The 26,209-nt window shown below is 43.5% G+C and overlaps 2 protein-coding genes across 3 annotated transcripts in view; one reads left to right on the top strand and one right to left on the bottom strand.

Annotated features, from left to right (window-relative positions):
* The window catches only part of LOC139163009 (tenascin-X-like), a 178,364-nt gene extending 165,588 nt beyond the window's left edge, over nucleotides 1-12,776 (top strand). For both annotated transcript variants that reach the window (XM_070743897.1, XM_070743898.1), the window contains 5 exons: nucleotides 271-422; nucleotides 3,175-3,271; nucleotides 6,735-6,896; nucleotides 8,470-8,633; nucleotides 11,723-12,776. In XM_070743897.1, coding sequence (XP_070599998.1) covers nucleotides 271-422; nucleotides 3,175-3,271; nucleotides 6,735-6,896; nucleotides 8,470-8,633; nucleotides 11,723-11,821 — 674 coding nt within the window. In that variant the 3' untranslated portion in view covers nucleotides 11,822-12,776. The remainder of the gene's footprint in view (nucleotides 1-270; nucleotides 423-3,174; nucleotides 3,272-6,734; nucleotides 6,897-8,469; nucleotides 8,634-11,722) is intronic.
* A 4,019-nt stretch (nucleotides 12,777-16,795) lies between these two features.
* The window catches only part of LOC139159272 (steroid 21-hydroxylase-like), a 23,229-nt gene continuing 13,815 nt past the window's right edge, over nucleotides 16,796-26,209 (bottom strand). Inside the window, exons 6-8 of the mRNA XM_070736606.1 lie at nucleotides 22,047-22,216; nucleotides 21,744-21,847; nucleotides 16,796-18,153 (exon numbers count right to left, since the gene is read on the bottom strand). Of these exons, the coding sequence (XP_070592707.1) occupies nucleotides 17,888-18,153; nucleotides 21,744-21,847; nucleotides 22,047-22,216 (540 nt within the window). The 3' untranslated portion in view covers nucleotides 16,796-17,887. The remainder of the gene's footprint in view (nucleotides 18,154-21,743; nucleotides 21,848-22,046; nucleotides 22,217-26,209) is intronic.

The following is a 26,209-nucleotide window of genomic DNA, read 5'->3' as shown; positions in this document are numbered from 1 at the left end:
CTAACTCTCCTGCTTGTGTTTACTGGAAGAAATAATCTACTTGTGGTGTGTGTGTGTGTGTGTGTGTGTGTGTGTGTGTGTGTGTGTTCACCTGTAAATTCATCTGTTACTATATTTATAAAGAAGTTAATGAATGCAGCTGAATCAGTTATTTGTGTGTGCTTCTGGAAATTGATTTTTTTTTTTTTTTGCAACAAACTCTGATGGACTTCCTAAATACCAAAATCCTGAATGGATCCATTGATCACCCTTTCTTTCTTTCTTGGACAGGGCACCTGACATTTCCCTTCCCTCGGGACTGCTCAGAAGAAATCCAGAATGGGCCAGGAGCTTCACGAGTAACAACAATTTATCTAGGAGGCAACCGGGAACGTCCCTTGAGGGTGTTCTGTGATATGGAGACAGATGGGGGAGGCTGGATTGTGAGTATGAACAGTATGGTTGGGTTGATAATGGTCAAACTACAGTATCTTGAAAAAGAATCTGTCAGAGTTCCAAGCAATAATCCCATAGAAAACAAAACTCCAAGGCCAGTAGATTCCTCAAAGAATAGTTTTATTGGATACAGTGTTCCCTCAATTTTCGCGGGTTCGAACTTCGCGAAAAGTCTAAAGCACGGTTTTTCAAAAAATATTAATTAAAAAATACTTCATGGTTTTTTTCTATACCACGGTTTTTCCCGCCCAATGACGTCATATGTCATCGCCAAACTAATAATTTTTGCAAATAAATAACAAAAAATAATTATTATTGTTAATAAATAATTATGTTTATAAATATCAGGATCACTAAGTGCCTTATTCAATGGTGAGTAGCAGTAATAATGGTGAGTAAATGGTTGTTAAGGGAATGGGAAATGGTAATTTAGGGGTTTAAAGTCTTAAGGGATGGCTTGTGATACTGTCCATAGCCAAAAATGGGTTATTTACTTCCGCATCTCTACTTCGCGGAAATTCGACTTTAGCGGGCGGTCTCGGAACGCATCCCCCGTGAAAATCGAGGGAACGCTGTATATCATATTGCCATAGTTCTGGTGAAAACTGACTCTGAAGGTTCCCATGGTTTTCACCTAATTAAAAGTAAAAGTTTTCCCCCTTCCCCAAACCATCAGTCACATGGTCCAATCAGGTTGCCGTCTGGTTGCCTGGTAACATCACTCCTCCCTTTCTCTGGCCACCTGTGGAAATGTCCTTGGTTCCCAGGAGAAAGTATTTTGTTTTGGCTACAAAACCCCAGCTATCTCTATGGCCCCTTCCCTATTCCTCAGCTCCAGTGTGGCAACACGAAAGCTTCAAAATGGTCTCAACCAGGTCATCTTCAGGGTTGACAGAATCATTTATTTATATTTATTTATTTATTAGATTTGAATGCCGCCCCTCTCCATAGACTCAGGGCGGCTAACAACAGTAATGAACAGCATGTAACAAATCTAATGTTTAAAATAATTTAGAAACCCTTATTAAAACCAAACATACACACAAACATACCATGCATAAATTGTATAGGCCTAGGGGGGAAAGGGTAGTTCGGTTCCCCCAAGCCTGACAACAGAGGTGGGTTTTAAGGAGCTTACGAAAGGCGAGGAGGGTGGGGGAAATTCTGATCTCCGGGGGGAGCTGGTTCCAGAGGGTCAAGGCCCCCACAGAGAAGGCTTTTTCCCCTGGGTCCTGCCAGACGACATTGTTTAGTTGACGGGACCCGAAGAAGACAGACTCTTTGGGACCTAACTGGTTGCTGTGATTCGTGAGGCAGAAGGCGGACCCGGATGTATTCTGGTCCGATGCCATCACGGGCTTTATAGGTCATAACCAACACTTCGAATTGTGACCGGAAACTGATCGGCAACCAATGCAGACTGCGGAGTGTTGGTATAACATGGGCATACCTGGGGAAGCCCATGATTGCTCTCGCAGCTGCATTCTGCACGATCTGAAGTTTCCAAACACTTTTCAAAGGTAGCCCCATGTAGAGAGCGTTACAGTAGTCGAGCCTCGAGGTGATGGGGGCATGAGTGACTGTGCAACTGGTGCACCAGGTGAACCTGGGCAAACGCCCCCCTCACCACAGCTGAAAGATGTTTCTCCAATGTGAGCTGTGGATCGAGGAGGACGCCCACGTTGCGGACCCTCTCTGAGGGGGTCAATGTTCCCCCCCCCAGGGTAATGGATGGACAGATGGAATTGTCCTTAGGAGGCAAAACCCACAGCCACTCCGTCTTATCAGGGTTGATTTTGAGTCTGTTGACACCCATTCAGACCCCAATAGCCTCCAGGCACCGGCACATCACATCCACTGCTTCGTAGACTGGACATGGGGTGGAGATGTATAACTGGGTATCATCCGCATACTGGTGATACCTCACCCCATGCCTTTGGATGATCTCGTCCCAGGCCCGCCAGAGATCATCCATCAACGCGACCAAAGCAGTTTCCGTGCTGTAGCTGGGCCTGAATCCTGACTGTTGAGGGCCTAGATAATTGGCTTCTTCCAAGGACCGCTGGAGCTGTTTCCTCCAGCCATGATTTCATCCGTGCTGTTTTTTTCAGACCTTGGCAGTTGAAGAATTTTTAATAGTGACTGAGGTTAATGAAGGGAAATGAATAGAAGTCTTTAAAGCAGTATCCTTCCTCATCTTTCCGGATATGTCAGACAGTAGATCTCATCATTCATAGCCAACATGCTCCTAAGCTCTATTTTTGACTGAGACAGCATCCTGCAACTCTCTGTTAGCAAAAACGGAGCTGGTGGAGGGGCACACACAGCTCTCATGAGCTTTTTTTCCAATTGGAATGGCCTCCTGTGACTCTCTACCAGTTAAACTGGAGCTCAGGAGGGCCATGCATGGCTCTCACGAGCTCCGTTTTCACTAGAAGAGGGCCGGTCCTTTGCTGTTTCCAGAGTGGCCACAGGTGTCCCCCATCACAAGTGATGTCATGTTGGGCACACCTATCATGGCCACAGACCACAGACCCCCTGGGGTCAAACACAATCCTGATGCATCCCTCAAGAAAATCGAGTTTGATGCCCCTGCCATAGACATTGAGAAAAATTGCTTTCAAAATCATGTAGAAGGATATCTTGGGGTTTTATTGCTTTCTGATATCTGATGACTATCAATTTTCTTCCCTTCCTTTTCCATCATGGCATCCTCATTCTCATTCTCCTCCCCCCCAGGTCTTTCAACGTCGGATGAACGGTGAGACGGATTTCTGGCGGGACTGGCAAAATTATGCGCTTGGCTTTGGCAACCTCACCCGGGAATTTTGGCTAGGTAAGTCTATAACAGCCTGCGTCTCCTCATCCATATTTCTACCGTTTCATCCTTCCTATTCTTTTTAATATGTTTGTGAGTGACATAGGGGAAGGTTTGGTAGGGAAGGTTTGCCTATTTGCTGATGACTCTAAAGTGTGCAATAGGGTTGATATTCCTGGAGGCGTCTGTAATATGGTAAATGATTTAGCTTTACTAGATAAATGGTCAAAACAATGGAAACTGCAGTTTAATGTTTCCAAATGTAAAATAATGCACTTGGGGAAAAGGAATCCTCAATCTGAGTATTGTATTGGCAGTTCTGTGTTAGCAAAAACTTCAAAAGAAAAGGATTTAGGGGTAATGATTTCTGACAGTCTCAAAATGGGTGAACAGTGCAGTCAGGCAGGAGGGAAAGCAAGTAGGATGCTTGGCTGCATAGCTAGAAGTATAACAAGCAGGAAGAGGGAGATTATGATCCCGCTACATAGAGCGCTGGTGAGACCACATTTGGAATACTATGTTCAGTTCTGGAGACCTCACCTACAAAAAGATATTGACAAAATTGAAGGGGTCCAAAGACAGGCTACAAGAATAGTGGAAGGTCTTAAGCATAAAACGTATCAGGAAAGACTTAATGAACTCAATCTGTATAGTCTGGAGGACAGAAGGAAAAGGGGGGACATAATCGAAACATTTAAATATGTTAAAAGATTAAATAAGGTTCAGGAGGGAAGTGTTTTTAATAGGAAAGTGAACACAAGAACAAGGGGACACAATCTGAAGTTAGTTGGGGGAACAATCAAAAGCAACATGAGAAAGTATTATTTTACTGAAAGAGTAGTAGATCCTTGGAACAAACTTCCAGCAGAGGTGGTAGATAAATCCACAGTAACTGAATTTAAACATGCCTGGGATAAACATAAACACATCCTAAGATAAAATACAGAAAATAGTATAAGGGCAGGCTAGATGGACCAGGAGGTCTTTTTCTGCCGTCAGACTTCTATGTTTCTATGTTTCTATGTTTCCTGACCTTTTACAAACTGGAAACTGAGCCCACAGAAGGATAAGGGTTTGTCTCAGCTGAACCCATTTCTGGACTTTATGCTTGAAACGGTGGTGGGTGGTGGTGGGGGAATAAAATTTGGATTCTGACAATCTTGTGCACAGAAATGGTTAGCATCGCTAAAATAAATGTACGTTGTACTTTACTGAAGCAAACAAAGTTAAAAGTCACTGCTTTTTTCTTTCCCTTTTACCCTACATCCCTGTCCTCTTCTTTACTTTTCCTTATTCTCTCATGATCTTTATTTCTATTTCCATTTTATACCATAATAAACGTTATTTTTTTTTTTTTAAATGCCATATTTTTGGGGTATAAGATGCACCTTTTCCCTCACACACAAGAGGCTCAAAATCTGGGAGCATTTTATACTCTGAATGTAGCTTTTTCAAAGCATTTTTCCAGCCCTAACGAGGTGCTAATGATCTTTCCAACTTGCAAGATTTTTTCATTCCTACTCCCTCAGATGTTTTTTTCCAGCTCTAAGTTTTTACAAGCTTGTTTTCATTGCTACGGTACTCCCTTCAAAAAAGTTTTTTTCACCCCTAACGAGGTGTTAACAATCTTCCAGGCTTTGCAGGATTTTTCCATTCCTACTCCCTCAGAAGTTTTTTTCCAGCCCTAAGTCTGTGCAGGCTTGTTTCATTGCTACTCCCTCCAAAGAAGACTTTTTTCAGCCCTAACTAGGGGATAAAATAATGTGCCAAAGTTCACCAGACTAAGGACTCTAGCTAGATGAATACCTGGTAGGTAGATTTTTTTTCTCCTCCTATTTTCCTCCTCCAAAACTAAGATGTGTCTTATACTCCAGTGCATCTTATACTCCAAAAATATGGTAACTGATGATAAGGCTGTACTAACTTCCATAGTTGTATACAAATTCCATAATGATTCCATTTGTAAGTGCCACTCTTTCTTTAACCTTCTTCAGAATATTGATTGATTATCAAAATGTTCCTTGCTGACCACATAGAAACATAGAAACATAGAAGACTGACGGCAGAAAAAGATCTCCTGGTCCGTCTAGTCTGCCCTTATACTATTTTCTGTATTTTATCTTAGGATGGATATATGTTTATCCCAGGCATGTTTAAATTCAGTTACTGTGGATTTACCTACCACGTCTGCTGGAAGTTTGTTCCAAGGATCTACTACTCTTTCAGTAAAATAATATTTTCTCATGTTGCTTTTGATCTTTCCCCCAACTAACTTCAGATTGTGTCCCCTTGTTCTTGTGTTCACTTTCCTATTAAAAACACTTCCCTCCTGGACCTTATTTAACCCTTTAATATATTTAAATGTTTCGATCATGTCCCCCCTTTTCCTTCTGTCCTCCAGACTATACAGATTGAGTTCATTAAGTCTTTCCTGATACGTTTTATGCTTAAGACCTTCCACCATTCTTGTAGTCCGTCTTTGGACCCGTTCAATTTTGTCAATATCTTTTTGTAGGTGAGGTCTCCAGAACTGAACACAGTATTCCAAATGTGGTCTCACCAGCATTCTATATAGTGGGATCATAATCTCCCTCTTCCTGCTTGTTATACCTCTAGCTATGCAGCCAAGCATCCTACTTGCTTTCCCTACTGCCTGACTGCACTGTTCACCCATTTTGAGACTGTCAGAAATCACTACCCCTAAATCCTTTTCTTCTGAAGTATTTGCTAACACAGAACTGCCAATACAATACTCAGATTGAGGATTCCTTTTCCCCAAGTGCATTATTTTACATTTGGAAACATTAAACTGCAGTTTCCATTGCTTTGACCATTTATCTAGTAAAGCTAAATCATTTACCATATTACAGATGCCTCCAGGAATATCAACCCTGTTGCACACTTTAGAGTCATCGGCAAATAGGCAAACCTTCCCTACCAAACCTTCCCCTATGTCACTCACAAACATATTAAAAAGAATAGGACCCAGAACAGACCCTTGTGGCACACCGCTTGTAACCCGACTCTGCTCAGAATACTCACCGTTAACAATAACTCTCTGATGTCTACGCTTCAGCCAGCTGCAAATCCATTGAACTATCCAGGGATTAAGTCCAATCTTCACTAATTTATCTATCAGCTCTTTATGTGGAACTGTATCAAAGGCTTTGCTGAAGTCCAGATAGGCAATATCCACGGCACCACCTACATCCAACACCTTTGTGACATAGTCAGAGAAATCAATGAGATTAGTCTGACATGATTTGCCTTCAGTAAAGCCATGCTGATTTGGGTCCAATAAGTTATTGTTTTTTAGGTGCTGATTTATCCTCTTTTTGAGTAGAGTCTCCATCATAGATCGATTCTCTCCAGGATGATGTCTCCCCAGCCTGGGGACTCTTCCAACGGTGCCCACATCCTTACATGTAGCTGAGTCTGTCCTTCAGAAGACTCATCCTCGTTTTTCTCTTTGGAATTCCAGGAAACAATGCTCTGCACCAGCTGACCTCTTCAGGGGACTACGAGCTACGCGTGGATCTCCGTGCCGGAGAGGAGTCCGTCTATGCCACCTATCAGAACTTCCGTGTGGATCCTCCAGCTGACCATTACCGCCTGCATCTGGGCAGCTACCAAGGCACAGCTGGTGAGCATAGCTTTGGAACTGTGTGCCAGGGTTCCAAGTAATACATCCACCACAATGAGAACTCCAAGGCAGGCATCTTTCTCAAAGAACAATTTATTGGGACATAGCATATTGAATTGAATTGAATTTATTAGATTTGTATGCCGCCCCTCTCCGAAGACTCGGGGTGGCTCACAACAAGACAGTAATACAATACAATACAAATATAACGTTAAAATTTAAACTAAATTAAAATACATGTATAAAAAACCCATTAACTACACAGTCATACACACTCGGTCCAGCTGACCAATATAGAGGTCAGAGAAAAGGGGGGGAGATTAATCCCCCCACGCCTGGCAGCAGAGACGAGTCTTTAGCATTTTGTGGAAGGCGAGGAGGTTAGGGGCAGTTCAAATCTCCAGGGGGAATTGATTCCAGAGGGCCGGGGCAGCCACAGAGAAGACTCTTCTCCTGGCTCCCACCGGATGACATTGTTTAGTCGACGGGACCTGGAGAAGGCCAACTCTGTGGGACCTAAACAGCCGCTGGGATTCATGCGGCAACAGGAGATCTCATAGGTATTCTGGTCCGATGCCATGTAGGGTTTTATAGGTCATTACCATCACTGTGAATTGTGACCGGAAACTGATCGGCAGCCAGTGCAAGCAGCAGAGTGTTGACGACACATGGGCATATTTGGGGAAGCCCGTGATAGCTCTCGCGGCCACATTCTGCACGATCTGAAGTTTCCGAACACTCTTCAAAGGTAGACCCATGTAGAGAGCATTGCAGTAGTCGAACCTCGAGGTGATGAGTGCATGAGCGACTGGGAGCAATGTCTCCCTGTCCAAATAGGGCCGCAACTGGTGCACTTGGCGAACCTGGGCAAATGCCCTCCTCGCCACAGCCAAAAGATTGTGTTCTAATGTTAGCTGTGGATCGAGGAGGATGCCCAAGTAATCAAATTCGCAGATGACACCAAGCTGGCAAGGGTAGCAACTCTGGACACTTTCAAGAGGAGATTGGACTGCCATTTGGCTGGGGTGCTTTAGGATTCCTGCTCAGGCAGGGGGTTGGACTTGATGACCTGCATGGTCCCTTTCAACTCTAACAATAAATAAATAAAAGTTGTGGAAATTCTCCGAGGGGGTCAATAATCCCCCCCAGGGTAATGGATGGACAGATGGAATTGTCCTTGGGAGGCAAAACCCACAGCCACTCCGCTTGTCAGGGCACAAACCTGGTGAAATCTGGCTCTAAACATCTCACTAAGCTTTGGAGATTGGATTCTACATAAGCCCTGAACTTTCCCCTACCCCCACCCCAACGGTTATTGGCCAAAAATCCAAAATGTCATCATGTGACTTGGGGAGTTGCAGCCATTATTACTCTGAAAATGGGTTGTAAGAAGTTCTTGGGAGGTCCATCATAACTTCGATCAATCGTAAATCAAGGACTACCTGTAAGCAGAAGGGATCCACATAGACAAGAAAGATCATTCTTGAGAGTTCTTTGTGGGCAGCCAAAAATTCAGGAGGGAGGACTATGGTTGTTTTCCACTCTCACTTTCCCATTTTTTTCTCTCACCCAGGCGATGCCTTAAGCTACCATTCAGGGAGTGTTTTCTCCACTCGGGACCGAGATCCAAACCGGGTCATCATCCCCTGTGCCATCTCTTACCGTGGGGCATGGTGGTATCGCAACTGCCACTACACCAACCTCAATGGGCTCTATGCTAACAACCGTGATCACCAGGTAACCCCCCAACGGGCAGGTAGAATGGAGCCAAAGACTTGGGGGGTGGAGGATGTAATGGTATGTGGGAAAGACCTTGGGAGACGGAGCGAAGAGACGCTGCCGAAGTAGCAATCAGATAAGAGACAACATAGCCCTCAGCTCAATAATGAGTCAGTTGCATCCGAGTTTTATGAAAACTGCAGTGTCTCGGGGTCATGTGATCCCCTTTTGCGACCTTCCGACAAGCAAAGTCAATGGGGGAGTCCAGATTCATTTAACAACCGTCTTGCTAACTTAATAACGGCAGTGATTCCCTTAACAACTGTGGCAAGAAAGGTCGTAAAATGGGGCAACATTTTCTGTTCTGTCGGGCTCTCTGGTAGAATCCTCCCAAAAATTCACAGGTACAAATTTCAGACACACACACGTTTGAAAATTCAAAACAATGTTCTTTATAATGAAAATTCACCTGAACTAAGCCCTCTTTTGGTATAGCAAAGAGCACTGTCTCCAAACAAACTGGTAATTTGTACAAGTCCCTTATCAGTCCTGTGATACTTAGCTTGCAGCTGTGAGGCAATTCACAGTCCTTCTTCTTTCACAAAGTGAAACACACTTTGCTCTGGTTTAGTTTCAAAGCTGGGGAAAATCAGCACACAAAAAGTCAAAGTCAGTAAAGCAGTCATGAAACACAAGGATCAGATAATCCTCCACAATGGCCAAACCCACAGGCTGCTCTTTATAGCAGCCTCACTAATTACCACAGCCCCACCCAACCACAGGTGGCCTCATTTTCTTTGATAATAATCTCTCAGTTGTTGCTGCCTATGCATCGCTCTCCGCATGCGTGGCTGTATCATTAACTCTTGTTCTGAATCCAAGGAGGAGCTAGATAATTGATCTCCTTCTGAGCTGTCTGCCACACTCTCCTCCTCCCTGTCACTCATGTCTTCTTGGTCAGAGGAGCCTTCATCATCAGATTCCACCGGGGGCAAAACAGGCCTGCAGCATGTGGATGTCTCCCCCCCATCCACAGTCCTTGGGGCAGGAACTGGGCCAGAACTATTTGCTTAACAAATGTTTCCCTCAGCAACAGAAATTTTGGGCTCCATTGTGGTCGTAAGTTAAGGACTACCCATATAAAACACTTTCACCTCAGTTTTTCTCTCTCTTTCACTGATCTCACTGATCTCTCTTTCACTGATATGGGGAGGAGTCTAGATTCGGCTTTGCATTTCTGTTAGTACTATGTACATAACTAGTTGGGTTTGGCAATATATAACACAAACCAACAATGTATGCTTACATGTAATAGAACACTATTGCTTTAAGGGCTAGTGCTATGGATTGCCAGAAGGGGGAGCTAGAAGCCTGACTCTCTCTCTTGGCAATTCTCTGCTATTTCTCTTTTGTCTTTGTGACAATGCTGTAGTAGGAACTGTGTGTTCAAACGATGGTTTATGTATTTGTTTGGGGGGTATAAATTATTTATTGTTTTTCACACCTTACAGAGATTCCAATTCACTTACCTCAAATTAAAATACAATACAATATAATATCAAATGCCAAATTCTTAATCAAATTTTTCTATTTGTAAGCCGAAAAAGTAGGGCTTATAGTTTTGTATATGTACAGTGATACCTCTACTTACGAACTGAATTCATTCCGTGACCAGGTTCTTAAGCAGAAAAATTTGTAAGAAGAAGCTATTTTTCCCAAAGGAATCAATGTAAAAGCAAATAATGCACGCAATTGGGGAAACCACAGGGAAGGTGGAGGCCCTGATTCCTCCCAGGAGATTCCTAGAGAGGCCCCAGGGAGGCTTCTCCATGCCTTTTCCAGCCCTGTTTCCTCCCAGGAGATTCCTAGAGAAGTCCCACAGATGCTTCTCACCATCTTTTCTGGCCCTGTTTCCTCCCAAGAGATTCCTAGAGAGGTCCCACGGAGGCTTCTCTCTGCCTTTTACGGTTACAGTTTCAAAGGCTCTGGTTTGTAAGTGGAAAATGGTTCTTGAGATAAGGCAAAAAAATCTTGAACACCCAGTTCTTATCTAGAAAAGTTCATAAGCAGAGGCGTTCTTAGGTAGAGGTACCACTGTATTGACCAATAGAAACAGAGAAACATAGAAGATTGATGGCACAAAAAGACCTCATGGTCCATCTAGTCTGCCCTTATACTATTTCCTGTATTTTATCTTAGGATGGATAAAATACGTTTAAATTCAGTTACTGTGGATTTATCAACCACGTCTGCTGGAAGTTTGTTCCTTGTAGCTGCCATAGCATGTTAGGATAGGATTTGATATCTGGACTTCTAACAACAAATGCCTCATACACTCTGACTTCATTAGCCAAAACAGGACTGTACATAAAGGTCACATAGTGAGTCTGCATTTCTGGTAAAATCTGCTTAGGAAGTGACTGGCCATAAAACGGTTCAAAGCAACTCTCCTCGAATAACAAGAATGTAAACAGGATGAAGGCTGTGATAAAAGACCTTGCTTTATGGTAAACAGGAGATAGCCGTATTAACAACAAAGGGGCCCAGGAAATTGGCCATGAGAGACATTTGTTCAGTAGAAACTAGTTACGTGCCATATGGAGATGGGAAGGACTCGGAAGTTGTGTCATATCTTAGAGTTAGGTTATTGGATGTTTGTATATCACTTGACATGTACGTATAATCTATCCCATTTGCATATGCCCCCCAATAAAAGGAGGTGCACAGCTCAATACTGTGTCATTTCACCCAGAGAGAAATGTGTCCAAGTTTTCTTTCTAGGATTTACGTTTGTGAGTGACTCCACACGGCTGGGTTGCTTTAAGTCCCTTTGAAGACCTCGTTCCTTTCAGGGACTTTGCAGCACCTCAGTTCCTCATATTCTGATTTAACAGGACTGTTCTTGACTGAGATATTTGCCAAAGTAACTATATTTTATACATTTAATGTATCTGAATTGTATTACTGAATTATTACTAGTGTCTCTGAGCTACCAGCTGGGTATCTGCTAGACGTCCACGTTTCCTCTGTGTACATGTATCTTTGACTACTCAGAGATTACTCTGCGCACTCCTTAACAATTTCTCTCTCTCTCTCCTCCATTCCAGGGCGTCAACTGGTTCAACTGGAAAGGATTCGAGTTTTCCATTCCTTTCACCGAGATGAAACTGAGGCCCAGCAGCTTCCACCTGTTGCAGCGGTCCTGAGCGGGACACGGGATGGACTAACGGGGAGAGAGAGAGAGAGAGCGCGGTGGAGGCGAAAGCAGCAACAACGGCGGAAAATCCCAGCCATGACCCCTATTGCAACAGGAATACCTCAGCTCTGGCCTTGATTTTGCTTTTTTTCAGCCCATTCTGAGAAAAAAAGAGGAATGCATTGAAACCAAAGAGGAGGGAGAAAACCCACCTTTGGAGACCTGAGAAAACCCACTTCAGTCAAAAAGGAGAGAGAGATAGAGGTTGAGAGGATGAAAACAATTCATCTGAACATAGGTAGTCCTCAACGTACAACTACAACTGGGAGCAGGATTTTTATGACTAAGCAAGGTGATTGTTGAGTCACGGCCAATTTTATCACGGTTATTCAATGAATCAAAGCGAATTGCGAGGTCGTTAAGCAAATCTGGCTCACCCCATGGACTTTTCTTGTCGGAAAGCCACAAATGGGAATCTCGAGATCCTGCAGCCGTCAGTCATAGACACAAGCCAGTTGGTTCAAAACACCCAGTTTTGATTCCCATGGGAGGACTGGCTGTCAATCCTTTTTTTTTTTCAGCGGTGTTGTCGTTTTGAATGGTCACTAAACAAATGGTTGTAAGTTGAGGACTACCTGTGATTTTGTATTTTTATTTTGTTTCAAAAGAGCCAAGAAGTCAGATCTGTTGGCAAAACATCAGCCAACAAAACCCGAATCCTTTCCCGTCTCTTAGTTCTGGTTCGGGGAATCAATGACTTTGCAATGACAGTGAAGTTCTGATTCTGACCCAAAATCTCTCCTCCATGACCCCTTTTGCTTCTCGTCAGTTCACCTGCTAAAGACTTTTCCCTTCCCTCTCTAGCCTCATTCCCAACCCAGGCTCCATTTTCCTCCTCTTGCGAATGCCATTCAAAATGGAGTTAAAGTCATAAGTATGTTGGTGATAAAAGCACTTCTAATGTTGGTTTGATTTTCTTTTCATTCCTTTTCCTCCCTGATGAAACCTGGTGAACTCAAGCCACAGACTGTTCTCCCATCCGTAACCTTTTTGACTTTCGCTCTGAAAACTTTCCCACCTATGCGTAAATGATTAGTACTGAAAGGCACTGGTGTGAACCAAACTGGGGGGGAAAAATTGCAGGGTGGAAAAAGAACTGGAGAAAATTGGAAAAATCTCCAATTCATTCTTGTCCTCACAATAATAATAATAATAATAATAATAATAATAATAATAATAATAATAATACCCTGAAAAATAAACAGGCCAGTTCCTAAATTATGTACCCTTCCTCTCATGTATAAGAGATTTCAGGGACCAAACTGGGATTAATTCTCTCTTAAAAGCTGAGTTTATGATTCTATAAACCTTTTCAAGAAATTCCAGCACACAGAAATCTAGCATTTTACAGTGATGAGAGTAAATTATTTTCTCTTCGTTCTAAACGTTCTCTAACAGTAAAGGATTTGTTTAAAAAGCCTGGCCCAAATCCAAGTAGGCTCTTTCAGAAAATAAGAGCAATTTTCTGCCTCTTAGCAGTACATAAAACCTTCTGATTGGGCATTTTATAGGTGGATAATTGTATTTTGAAACTTTATAATTGTAAGATATAAAGGTATTTGGTATTGCAGTGGTTCTTAAACTGGGGACAGTTACCCCCAAGCTGGTAATTTGGGCATATTCCAGGGTTTTAATGAAATAATATGTAAATTCTGTTTGAGAGTAATGGATCCAATTTGGGACTGCTACCTGGTGAGACACTTATGTAAAACAACAGTCAGGTCTTTTCTGGGGACCATGACATTATTCAAAGAATAGGAAAAGTGTCATTTGAGCCAAACGTTTGAAGAACCACTGTTCCTTTCCTAATGTGATGCCTTTGTGGGTTGGATTAAGTCCATCCAGTATTAAAGAGAGATATGGGTGATATAACTGGAGTTAGAGAAGAGCTGAGGTGAATGTCAGGATTAGCCAGAACATTCAGGCTAAAATCAAAGAGAGGCAAATGCAATCCAGATGTGGGAGTGACTTCCCAGTTTGATTTTCTAAACATCTTGTTCACTTCTTGACTCTCTTTAAGCGAACCAGACAGACTTCCTTGGAAAGATTAAAAGAGATCAAAATGAGGCATTAGGAGCATACTTTTTAATGATTAATTTATTAATAAGCTAGCACAAACAACAGACTTCAAAAACACAAGTCCCAGATTTGTTTAAAAGTCGAATGCCAATAATCCTGATTGTACTGATAGAAGATAATGTTTGTCGTTCAGGATTGAACTGTGGGGTCTTTGATGATTGGTTGTTTTATTGCAGCGGTTTCATTACCAAATTAGGTAGCACCAACTAGCGTTGATTACTTAGTTTAGATTACCTAGTTTAGTTTACTTAGAAGATTGCCTAGTTTGCTAATGAAACATCTGTAAGAAAACAGCACCAAGAACTCCAGAGTCCTAACTGCACCCAGACAGTGCTAAGATTATACACTTGCAAAGTGGAACAGCGGGAGATGCTAATAAAATCCTAATTTCCGTGATTTTTTCCCTTTCTCAAATAGTTTTAGCTAATCAGACTTCCCTCCAGTCTTCCCAAACCACTGATTACATCACCGAGTATTCTTTTGCTTCTCTCGAAATGTGGAAATGTTACAGTTGGTCCAGAAGTTTAGACTGGCATTCTAGTCCACCTATCAAGTCCTAGCCCAGGTCCTTGGGAAGGAGTCGATAGGTGGATTTAAAAAGCCGGATTGAGTCTATAAACATCGGGTGGACTGTGCAACCAACCACCATTCCGCTGCCATCTGATCACAAGGCGCAGCTGAAGGCGAATGTTAAAGGGACGGTCTCCAAGACAGCAATGCAAGGAGGACAGAAAACCTGGAGAGCAGACCATGGGATTTGAAGGAGAGTTTGATCTGTGACCCAAGCAAGGCCTTTAATCTGTCCATCATCCTCCACAAGCCCAGTTTCATGTGGCTTATACAGTACCTTTTGGGTCTCATATTTGTGACTTTAAAAATATATATATATATATATTTTACAATATAAACCTTGGGCAAATGTTTTTGTTCGAACTGAGTAAAGATGAGGCAAGCAGATTTTTTATCAATTTGGTTCAATACGATGTGGGAATGGTGCTTCTCTGGGACTATGATAATTGTCCAGAGAAGCCACTTGGTATTAGAAGCAGGTGGAAGATTTCATAAGAAAGTTTTTTTTTTCTTCTTCTTCTTCTTCTTACCAGACATTAAAGGGATGTTGAAGGGCTCTCTTACAACTTGAGGCAGAGCAGGAAATTTGCACAGATTGGGTGGGAGGGAAAGGCAAGCTGTAAAGTATTGTTTCTTTATAAAGTGGAGGGGGGGATAAAACTCTTTTATAAAAGAAGTGCTTGGGGGAAAAGTTATTTTTAGTGCTTGGGGGAAAAGTTATTTTTAGTGCTTGGGGGAAAAGTTATTTTTAGACGTGGGGAAAAGATAATGTTTAAAATAAAAATCAAATATTAAAAAAAGAAAGGACTAGTGCCGTTCTTTAAACTTTGGTTTGGTTGTTTTTTTTTAAGGGCCACTTAGATAGGAAACAACTTAAAATTGGTCGCTGCTTTACAACTGAATACATAAGAACATAAGAAGAGCCATGCGGAATCAGGCCAAAGCCCATCGAGTCCAGCATTCTGTGTCACACAGTGGCCCACCAATTGTACATGGGGATCTTGAGCAGAAAGAGAAGCAAAACCCTCCCTTTCCCTTGACCCCCAACAAATGGTACTCGAGGTCCGACTACTGCAACGCTCTCTACATGGGGCTACCTTTGAAAAGTATTCGGAAACTTTAGATCGTGCAGAATGCGGCTGTGAGAGCAATCATGGGCTTTCCCAAAAATGCCCATGTTTCGTCATCACTCCGCAGCCTGCACTGGCTGCCGATCAGTTTCAGGTCACAATTCAAAGTGTTGGTTATGACCTATAAAGCCTACATGGCATCGGACCAGAATACCTCCGGGACTGCCTGCTGCCGCACGAATCCCAGCGACCGATTAGGTCCTACAGAGTTGGCCTTCTCCGGGTCCCGTTGATGAAACAATGCCGTCTGCCGGGACCCGGGGAAGAGCCTTTAATGGCTTCCAGAATGTCTCTAGGATGGAAAGTCATATGGATCGGTTTTCTTTCATTACCATGATAATTGCAAATTATTATTAAATGTGGCTATTGGGATTGACATTGATTGATTGATTGATTGATTGATTGATTGGATTTGTATTGCTCTCTTTCTCTTCCCCCCCCCCTCTTTCTTTCTCTCTCTCTCGCTCATGTCAGAAGCACCAACGTGCTTCCAGGTTGAAAGGCATATCTGGTGACATCGCCGTTGCCCAGGGGGATGCCCAGTTGAGGACTCCTTCCATGTCCCCAGCAGGAGCTGGAGCAAATGATGGGAGCTCAAGCTTGCCATATAGCAGCACTTGGGTCTCGAACACGGGCTTCCTAACCTCCATCCTAGCATCCTGACCATTTAAGCCACTGTGTCCCTATCAGGACACTGCTAAAAATGAAGACCTCCTGTAGTTTAAACCTATCCTAAAATCCATCCCTGAATGGTTACATTGCTGAAAGTTGAGAACATTTTTTAATGTACACTGAGAGCATATGCACCAATGACAAATTCCTTATAACACACTGGGGCCAATAAAGAATTCTATTCTATTCTACTCTATTCCATCCCATCCCATCCTCTATTCTATTCTATTCCATCCCATCCTCTATTCTATTCTATTCTATTTCATCCCATCCCATCCTCTATTCTATTCTATTCCATCCCATCCCATCCCATCCTCTATTCTATTCTATTCTATTCCATCCCATCCCATCCTCTATTCTATTCTATTTCATCCCATCCCATCCTCTATTCTATTCTATTCCACCCCACCCCACCCCATCCTCTATTCTATTCTATTCCATTCCATCCCACCCCACCCCATCCCATCCTCTATTCTATTCTATTCCGTTCTGTTCCATCCCATCCGCTATTCCTATTCTATTCTAATTCTATTCCATTCCATTCCATTCCATAACTAAACTTGCCAAGAGAAATAAGGGAGGGGGAGTAAGGATCTTGATGGGAGTTGCAGAGGGGTAACTCTTTTGAGTAATGTTTTCAGGAACTAGAAGTTCCTTTGATTAATGTTTCCAGCTCTTTGAAATAACAAAGCAAGTTCTTCATGAGGAAAGTAGAGTCTGATAAGAACTGGTTCAAACCTATCAAGTACAAGGATTGCACATAGATTTGAAATTTAGTTACTGACAAACTCATTACAGTGGTACCTCATAATACAAACTTAATTGGTTCCAGGAGGAGGTTCGTAAGGTGAAAAGTTCGTAAGACGGAAACAATGTTTCCCATAGGAATCAATGTAAAAGCAAATAATGCCTGCAAATCCTTCAGGAAAATCCCAAACTTTAGAAGGGAGGCGAACAGAGGGCAGGGAGGAGCAGCTAAAGGGGGCGGGTGGAAGAAGCAAGGCTAGGCTAAAGGGTGAGTGGGAAGGAAGGAAGGCAAGGGGGGCGCCTCTCCCTTTTCTTTCTTCAAAAGACACCCTTTCAGTGCCTCTGCAAGCAGGCTGTTCTTTGCAAAGTCTTTCCCCCTCCAAGCCGCCCCTCCCTTTTCTTTCTTCAAAAAAGAGGAAAAAAGAAACCCCTTCATCCCAGCAGCAGCAGCTTGGGTTCATAAGGTGAAAATAGTTCGGAAGAAGAGGCAAAAAAATCTTAAACACCAGGTTCGTATCTCGAAAAGTTCGTTAGAAGAGGCGTTCGTAAGATGAGGTACCACTGTATAATAATGTGGGGAACAAGCAGCGGTGGGTTGCTCCCAGTCCTGCAAACTAGTAGCGGCAGTGGCAGGAGGCTTTGCCCAACCGCCTGGGATGTTTCCGTTCATGCACGAGCGAACCGGTAGCAACGGGATTTAGAACCCACTACTGGAAACAGGCCTCCATAACATGACAGTGAGCATTAATAAGATCATACTAACAGGAAGCAGGTGAACAATTTCCATTTCCTGGCCAGCAGGAAGGGTGGGAAAGTCTTCAGTTTTCAGGCTCTGGGGTCCTCACCCAGGGTACCAGCCTCACCCGGAAGGGCTTGCAATGAATAAGGAACCGAAATGACCCTCTGAGGTCAGGAAGGCATCCGGCTGACGCAGGCAAGAGTTGAAAATCTCGAAGGACGTAAGCAAGGAAGAGGAACGACTCCATGCGAGCTAGGGTTTCCCCCAGGCATACTCGCGCCCCACAGCTGAATGGCACCAGATTCCGCCGGGCCTCAACAGAGGCGTCACCTTCCAGGAATCTCTCTGGACAGAAGTAAGAAATCAGTCAGCTTAACAAGGACAGGCAGTTTGGTCTAGTAGTGAAGGCCCCAGAATGGAAACCAGGAGATTGCTAGTTCTAATCCAGCTTTTAGGAATGAAAACCCACCGGGAAACTTTAAGCCTTTCACTCTCCCTCAGCTCCAAACCACTTTACAGGTTTGCGTTGTGTGGAAAACAAGAGGAGGAAGGAATATTGAATGTGTTCATCACTTTGAGTTATGTATAAGAAAAGTAATAAAGGCTGGCCAATAAATAAATAGATAGATAGATAAATAAATAAAATAGATAAATTAATTAAATAAATTGATAAATTAATAAATAAATAAATAAACAAATAAAATAGATAAATTAAATAAATTGATAAATTAATAAATAAATAAATTAAATAGATAAATTAAATAAATTGATAAATTAATAAATTAATAAATAAATAAATATGATAGAGAGGTAGAAAGATAGATGGGAGGGAGGGAGGGAGGGATGCAGGGATGCAGGCATGCAGGGATGCAGGGTTGGGCTACTGCCCAGACCGGGGGGGGGGGGATGCAGTAGGGTAGCGAAAATGGAGCTCCACCCCAGAGCACCCAATTTGCACTGAAAGATGTTGAAAGAAAATGCAGGGTGTCCTGCATAAGCCACGCCCACAATGTGGTAGTCATAATTTGGTAGCCCTTCACTGGATGGATGGATGGATGATAGATGACAAATAAAGAGATAGATAGATGATAGACAGGCAGGCAGGCAGACAGACAGATAGATGATAGGTAGGTAGACAGACATGATAGAGGAGAGAGAGATAGAGATGATAGACAGAGAGACAGACTGATAGAGATAGATGATAGAGAGATGATAGACAGGAATACTGACAGGTAGGTAGATAGACAGACATGATAGTGATTAGATGGATGGATAGATGGATGGATGGATGGGTAGGTAGATGATAGACAGACAGATGACAGGTAGGTAGCTAGACAGACGTGATAGAGATTAGATAGATAGATAGATAGATGATAGATATATAGATAGATAGATAGATAGATAGATAGATAGATAGATAGATAGATAGATAGATGATAGATAGATAGATAGATAGATAGATAGATAGATGATAATGATAGATAGATAGATGATAGATAGATAGATAGATAGATAGATGATAGATAGATAGATAGATGATAGATAGATAGAGAGATAGATGATAGATAGATAGATAGATAGATGATAGATAGATAGATAGATAGATGATAGATAGATAGATAGATAGATGATAGATAGATAGATAGATATATAGATAGATAGATAGATGATGATAGATAGATAGATAGATAGATAGATAGATAGATGATAATGATAGATAGATAGATAGATAGATAGATAGGATAGATAGATAGATAGATAGATAAGATAGATAGATAGATAGATAGATAGATAGATAGATAGATAAGATAGATAGATAGATAGATAGATAGGATAGATAGATAGATAAGATAGATAGATAGATAGATAGATAGATAGATAGATAGATAGATAGATAGATAGATAGATAGATAGATAGATAGATAGATAGATAGATAGATAATAGGAAGAAAATAAATCCTTTCCCATATCTTAAAGTTTTCATGGTTGGGAAACACTGGGTTAAAGGCTTGGGTGGGACAAAACAAACAAATAAACAAGGCAGAAATAAACCATGCTTTCCATTCAAACCCCACAAATGCTTAACTGCAATCAATAGATCAATATAAAATCAAGCAATTTGGGACTTTATTCCTGTAATCTCACTAGGTAAAGGTTAAGGAATCCCTGTGGGTTTGACTCTGCTAGTTGTTGCTGTCTATAGGGTTGGCTCATCTCTGTATGAAGGGCGTTGAGCCAGCGCTGGCTGAAGACATTTCCATGCTAAGTTCGGCAGGAGCTGGGGTGAGGATGGGAGTCATCCTGTCTTGTTGGCACTTGGGTCTCAAACAGGGGCTGTCAGCTTTCCAGTCAACAAGCCCATTGTCTTAACCACTGAGCCACAGCACCGCCCCATGAGCCAGAGTGGCGCAGCAGGTAGAGTGCTGTACTGCAGGCCACTGAAGCTGACCTGTAGATCTGAAGGTCAGCGGTTCAAATCTCATCACTGGCTCAAGGTTGACTCAGCCTTCCATCCTCCGGGACCGCCTTCTGCCGCACGAATCCCAGCGACCAATTAGGTCCCACAGAGTTGGCCTTCTCCGGGTCCCGTCAACTAAACAATGTCGTTTGGCAGGACCCAGGGGAAGAGCCTTCTCTGTGGCGGCCCCAGCCCTCTGGAACCAACTCCCCCCCAGAGATTAGAATAGCTCCCACCCTTCTTGCCTTTCGCAAGTTTCTTAAAACCCACCTGTGTCGTCAGGCATGGGGGAATTAAGATATTCTTTCCCCCGTGGCTTCCACAATTTATGTATGGTACGTTTGTATGTATGATTGGTTTTAAATTAAGGGTTTTTAGTTTTTAGTATTGGATTGTCGCACGTTGTTTTTATTACTGTTGTTAGCCGTCCCGAGTCTACGGAGAGGGGCGGCATACAAATCCAATAAAATGAAATGAAATGAAGTCCTTCCGAGGTGGGTAAAATGAGGACCCTGATTTTGGGGGCAATAGGCTGGCTCTGTTTAAAAAGTGCTATTGCTAACATGTTGTAAGCCGCCCTGAATCTAAGGAGAAGGGCGGCATAAAAATCGAATGAATGAATGAATGAATGAATGAATGAATGAATGAATGAATGAATGAATGAATGAATGAATGAATGTTTTGATCTTGCTTGGTCAAAACAACTTGAACATGGCTTAGTATGTCTCTCACTATTTGCACATCTGTCTCTCATCATTTGCACATCTGTCTCTCACCATTTGCACATCTAAAACATCTAAAACATCCTAAAATTCACACTGACGTCTTCCCAAGCTATCTCTCTTAACTGCCTGAAGCTATGGTTTTCTGAAACGTACTGTACTTTACTGATTAGTGCACAATAAGCTGTACTGACACAACACACAAGCCAGTATTTGTCAACATGGCAACTTTAAGACAGGTGGTCCTCAACCAGAGGTGGGTCTCTACTGGTGCGATCCAGTGCACCACTCCATAGTGGCCCACCAATTGCGCAATTTGTGCATGATGGGCCGGTTGCTGTCTTTGTCAGTCTATACACAGTGCCATATTTTCCCCTAATTTTCGGCCATTTTTTTTGCTTTCTGAACATGCACAGAAAAAAAGTGTCCCTCTACGCCTCTGTGGAAGCAAAATTGTGCGAGGGAAACATCATGATGCGCACACAGCACACCGGTAGGAAAGTAAGAGGAACCCACCCCTGTCCTTAACATGCTGGCCTGGGGCATTCTTGGAAAGTCCATCTGTCTTAAAATTGCCAAGGTTGAGAGGTACTGCACTAACCCAAAGCCAGGCAAACTTCATTGTGCTTAATGTGATGTATAAACTCAGTCTTCCCCACTCTCTCTCTCTCTTTCATTCTTTCTTCCTCTTTCTCTCTCTCTCTCTCTCTCACACACACACACACACAAACATACACACTTGCAAATAAGAATACCTGGCCTAAACTCCAGCGGGCAGGGCCACTTGGCCTCATCATGATGGGCTCCATAGAGGTTGGGAATGACGGTTGTGCCCTTAGGGATGGAGAAACCAGACAGGCTTGGGAGAGGGGATGAGGAAAAAAGAGAAGACAACAATTATATCGACAAGGCTTCAGCGATGTAATTTGTTCCTCTTGCTTGCCCTGAGATTATGAGGGTAGTAAAAATGTTGATAGCCCATCACTGATGCAACCAGGCTGCTAGCGGAGGCAATGGGGAACCCTTGCCTTGGGGAAACATGGCTTGAAACCCGTTACCTGGTGTTACGGATGGCCATGTGGGGCAGAGCTAGGGGTGCTGATGGACGCAAGCGCAAAGTCTCCCAGATGGTGGCTCGGAGGTAAGGCAGCTGCTCCTGATCGCTGTAGGTCGGATCATGGTGGGATCCAACAACGGTGGTTAACTCTTGGTGGATCTGCTCTTGAATCTGGAGAGGCAGAAAAAAGAGAAAGAAAAAAACATTGGGGAGAAGAAAGAAGACAGTATAGCCATAAATGACCATTTGTTCAGCGACATAATTTATGACAGTGTTGAAGTTGCAATCTTTGCGACATACACACACACACATCACATGACCAAAGTTCAGGTGCTTGGCAGCTCACCCACATTTACAACAGTAGTCTGTGCTTCAACCTGCCCCACTCCCAAACTGGCTTATCTACTCACCCAATCCTTCCTTCCTTCCTTTCTTTCTTTCCTTCCTTCCTTCCTTCCTTCCTTCTTTCTTTCTTTCCTTCCTTCCTTTCCTTCTTTCTTCTTTCCTTCCTTCCTTTCCTTCCTTCCTTCCTTCCTTTCCTTCTTTCTTTCTTTCTTTCCTTCCTTCTGTCCTTCCTTCCTTCCTTTCCTTCTTTTTTCTTTTCTTTCCTTCCTTCCTTCCTTCCTTCCTTTCCTTCTTTCTTCTTTCTTTCCTTCCTTCCTTTCCTTTCCTTCTTTCCTTGCTTCCTTCCTTCCTTCCTTCCATTCTTTCTTTGCATATAGATTTATATATCGCTTCACAGTGCTTTACAGCCTTCTCTAAGCAGTTTACAGAGAGTAAGCCTATTACCCCCAATAATCTGGGTCTTCATTTTACCGACCTTGGAAAGATGGAAGGCTGAGCCAATTTTGAGCCTACTGAGATTTGATCTGCCAAATTGCTGGCAGAAGGTGACCAGCAGAAGTAGCATGCAGTACTGCACTCTAGCCACTGTGCCAACAAGGATCCATTTTGACCACCTGTCCTCCATCACCTACCCCTCCCTCCCCACCTGACCTTTGCCATTTGGTGGCGCAGTGGTTAAAGTTCATATTGCAGGCTAACACTGCCCTCAGCCTGGAGTTTGATCCTGACCAGGCTCAAAGTTGACGCAACCTTCCATCCTTCCGAGAGAAATTCCACCCACCCCAAATCCCAACCCCAGCAGCAGTGGCACCAAGGGCAAAGTGGAAGCAGCCTGAGACTGCTGGCAGGGAAGTTCTTGACTTATGACCACAATTGAGCCCAAAATTTATTTCGGTAAGCAAGAAGTTGCAATAAAGCTTTGGAGAGGATGACTTTTGCAAGAAGCCCTCCGTTTATGAAGAGTGATATAGAGGCAGTCCTGAACTTATGCCCCCCCTCACTTGAGCCCAAAATTTCTGTTCTTAAGTGAGACAGTTATTAAGTGACTATTGCTCCATTTTGCGACCTTTCTTGCCTTGTTTTTATTTATTTGTCTGTCTGTCTGTCTGTCTGTCTGTCTGTCTATCTATGTATGTATGTATGTATGTATGTATGTATGTATGTATGTATGTATGTATGTATTTATTTATTTATTTATTTATTTATTTATTTATTTGATTTGTATGCCGCCCCTCTCCGTAGACTCGGTGCGGCTAACAACAATGATAAAAAAACAGCATGTAACAATCCAATTAATAAAACAACTAAAAACCCTTATTATAAAACCAAACATACACACAGACATACCATGCATAACTTGTAATGGCCTAGGGGGAAGGAATATCTCAACACCCCCATGCCTGGTGGCATAAGTGAGTCTTGCGTAGTTTACGAAAGACAGGGAGGGTGGGGGCAGTCCTAATCTCTGGGAGGAGTTGGTTCCAGAGGGCTGGGCCGCCATAGAGAAGGCTCTTCCCCTGGGGCCCGCCAAATGACATTGTTTGGTCGACGGGACCCGGAGACCTTATTGGCCGCTGGATTCGTGCGGTAGAAGGCGGTTCCGGATGTATTCTGGTCCAATGCCTTTAAAGGTCATTACAGTACTAACACTTTGAATTGTGACCGGAAACCGATCGGCAGCCAGTGCAGGCCACGGAGTGTTGCAGAAACGTGGGCGAATCTAGGGAGCCCCACGACGGCTCTCACAGCCACGTTCTGCACAATCTGAAGTTATAACGTAGTTTGTAAACAAATCTGGCTTCTCCCTTGACTTTGCTTGTGAGAAGGTCGCAAAAGAGGATTATCTGACCCTGAGAAACCTATCATAAATACGTGCCAGTTAGCAAGCATCTGAATTTTGATCACAGGGAGGCTTCAACAGTCCTAAGGGGTGAAAAACAGTCATAAATCACATTTTTTTCAATGCCTGTTGTATAGTAACCTCGTAGTCAAGGACTATCTAATGGTATGCAAGAAAGACCTTGAGAGACAGGACAAAGAAATACTGCCCTAGGTGTCAAAGGTGTCAGGCTCGATTTCATTGTGGGCCAGTTTTTTTCGTAACCTTGGGGGGCCAAGGCCGGTGTGGCCAGTTTGAAGTAACTCATGTCAGGGGTGCCCTGTGGGGGTCTTAATGCTCTGCAGTGAAAATGGGCTCCTGAGCTCCATTTTCAGCTGCGATGGGTATTGGGTTCCCCCCCAGTATGCATGAGGATGCCACACCAGTAGTCAAACTGGACAGGGGGTGGGCAGCAGGCAGGACGGGGTGGAACACAGTTTCACCGGCGGAAATGAAGCTGTGTGCCCAGCTCCAACTGACTACACCAAAATGATTAGTGGACTTGAAACCAAGACTTACGAAGAGAGATTGCGGGAACTGGGCATGGATAGCCTTGAGGAAAGGAGGGCCAGAGAGGACATGATAGCTGTATACAAGTATATGAGGGGTTGCCACAGAGAGGAGGGAGCCACTCTATTCTCCAGGGCACCGGAAGGCCGGACGAGGAACAACGGCTGGAAGCTGACCAAGGAGAGATTCAACCTAGAAGTAAGGAAGAACTTCCTGATGGTCAGAGCGATCAACCAGTGGAACAACCTGCCTGCGGAGGTTGTGAACTCCCCAACTCTGGACACTTTCAAGAGGAGATTGGACTGCCATTTGGCTGCGGTGCTCTAGGATTCCTGCTCAGGCAGGGGGTTGGACTTGATGACCTGCATGGTTCCTTTCAACTCTAACAATAAATAGATAGATAGATAGATAGATAGATAGATAGATAGATAGATAGATAGATAGATAGATAGATAGATATAGTGTTGTGGTTCCGTCTGAGGCCCCTCAGGGAACGGCTGATCTTCTGTCGGTTTCCAGCTCAGAGGGAGAGGATGAGGAACAGGAGGTGCAGGCAGACGAGGAGGAGGAATCCCAGGCTGAAGGAGAGGGAGGACAGCCAGAGTCCCCCAGAGGGAGCTCTCCCCAGCAAGCAGCCTGGATTCCTTAGAGGAAAATGCACAAGCCATAATTGATCTGCGACAGAGAAGAGCTACACAGCGAAGGGACCAATTGGCTAGGTACTTTCAGCATTAAAGAGGCAACAGCTGGGTTTGGTGTGGTGCTCTTTGGAAAGGCTAAAAGGCAGACCCACCCTTCCTGGCTTGTGGAGTTTTATCTTTGAGAGTCTTGGGACCTAGCTGTGAACTTTGGCGTCTTGGAATCCTGGTTTGTGCCTTTGACTACCGAAACCTTGGGGTGGGTGTGCCAGCAAGAAGCTTGCTGTATTGTCTGGACATCAGGACTCTGCTGTAAAGTATTATAGCCTGTCTGTTGGGAAGAACAGGTTTTCCTCTGTGTTTATTTTTTCCAGCTATAAAAGTACTTTTGCTTTTACCAGAGTGTCTGGCTGTTTTTTCCAGTTGGTGTTGAGGTCTGGGAGAACCCAGACAGAACAGATAGATAGACAGACAGACAGACAGACAGACAGACAGACAAACAAACAAACAAACAAACAAACAAATATCCCCCCCTCCCATCCTCTTCCTCCTCCTCGGAAGCGGCAGGAAGACCAGCATTGTGAGCAGCCCCGAGTCTTTGGAGAGGGGCGGCATACAAATCTAATAAACTATAACTAACTGGCAGGAGTTTCAGGGGGCCCATTTCCTCCCCCCTCTTTTCTCAACAGCTGATAGGCAGCCATTCACTTAGCTACCTAGCCTGAGGCAGGGGGCGACCCAGGAAGGAGAGTGCGGGAAACACGAAGCAAATTGTCACCCCAGAAAGCGACA

Source organism: Erythrolamprus reginae, chromosome 2 (assembly GCF_031021105.1).
Source record: "Erythrolamprus reginae isolate rEryReg1 chromosome 2, rEryReg1.hap1, whole genome shotgun sequence".
NCBI lineage: Eukaryota > Metazoa > Chordata > Lepidosauria > Squamata > Dipsadidae > Erythrolamprus > Erythrolamprus reginae.
The sequence above is the reverse complement of the archived record's forward strand: the minus strand, read 5'-3'. Positions and strand labels throughout refer to the sequence as shown.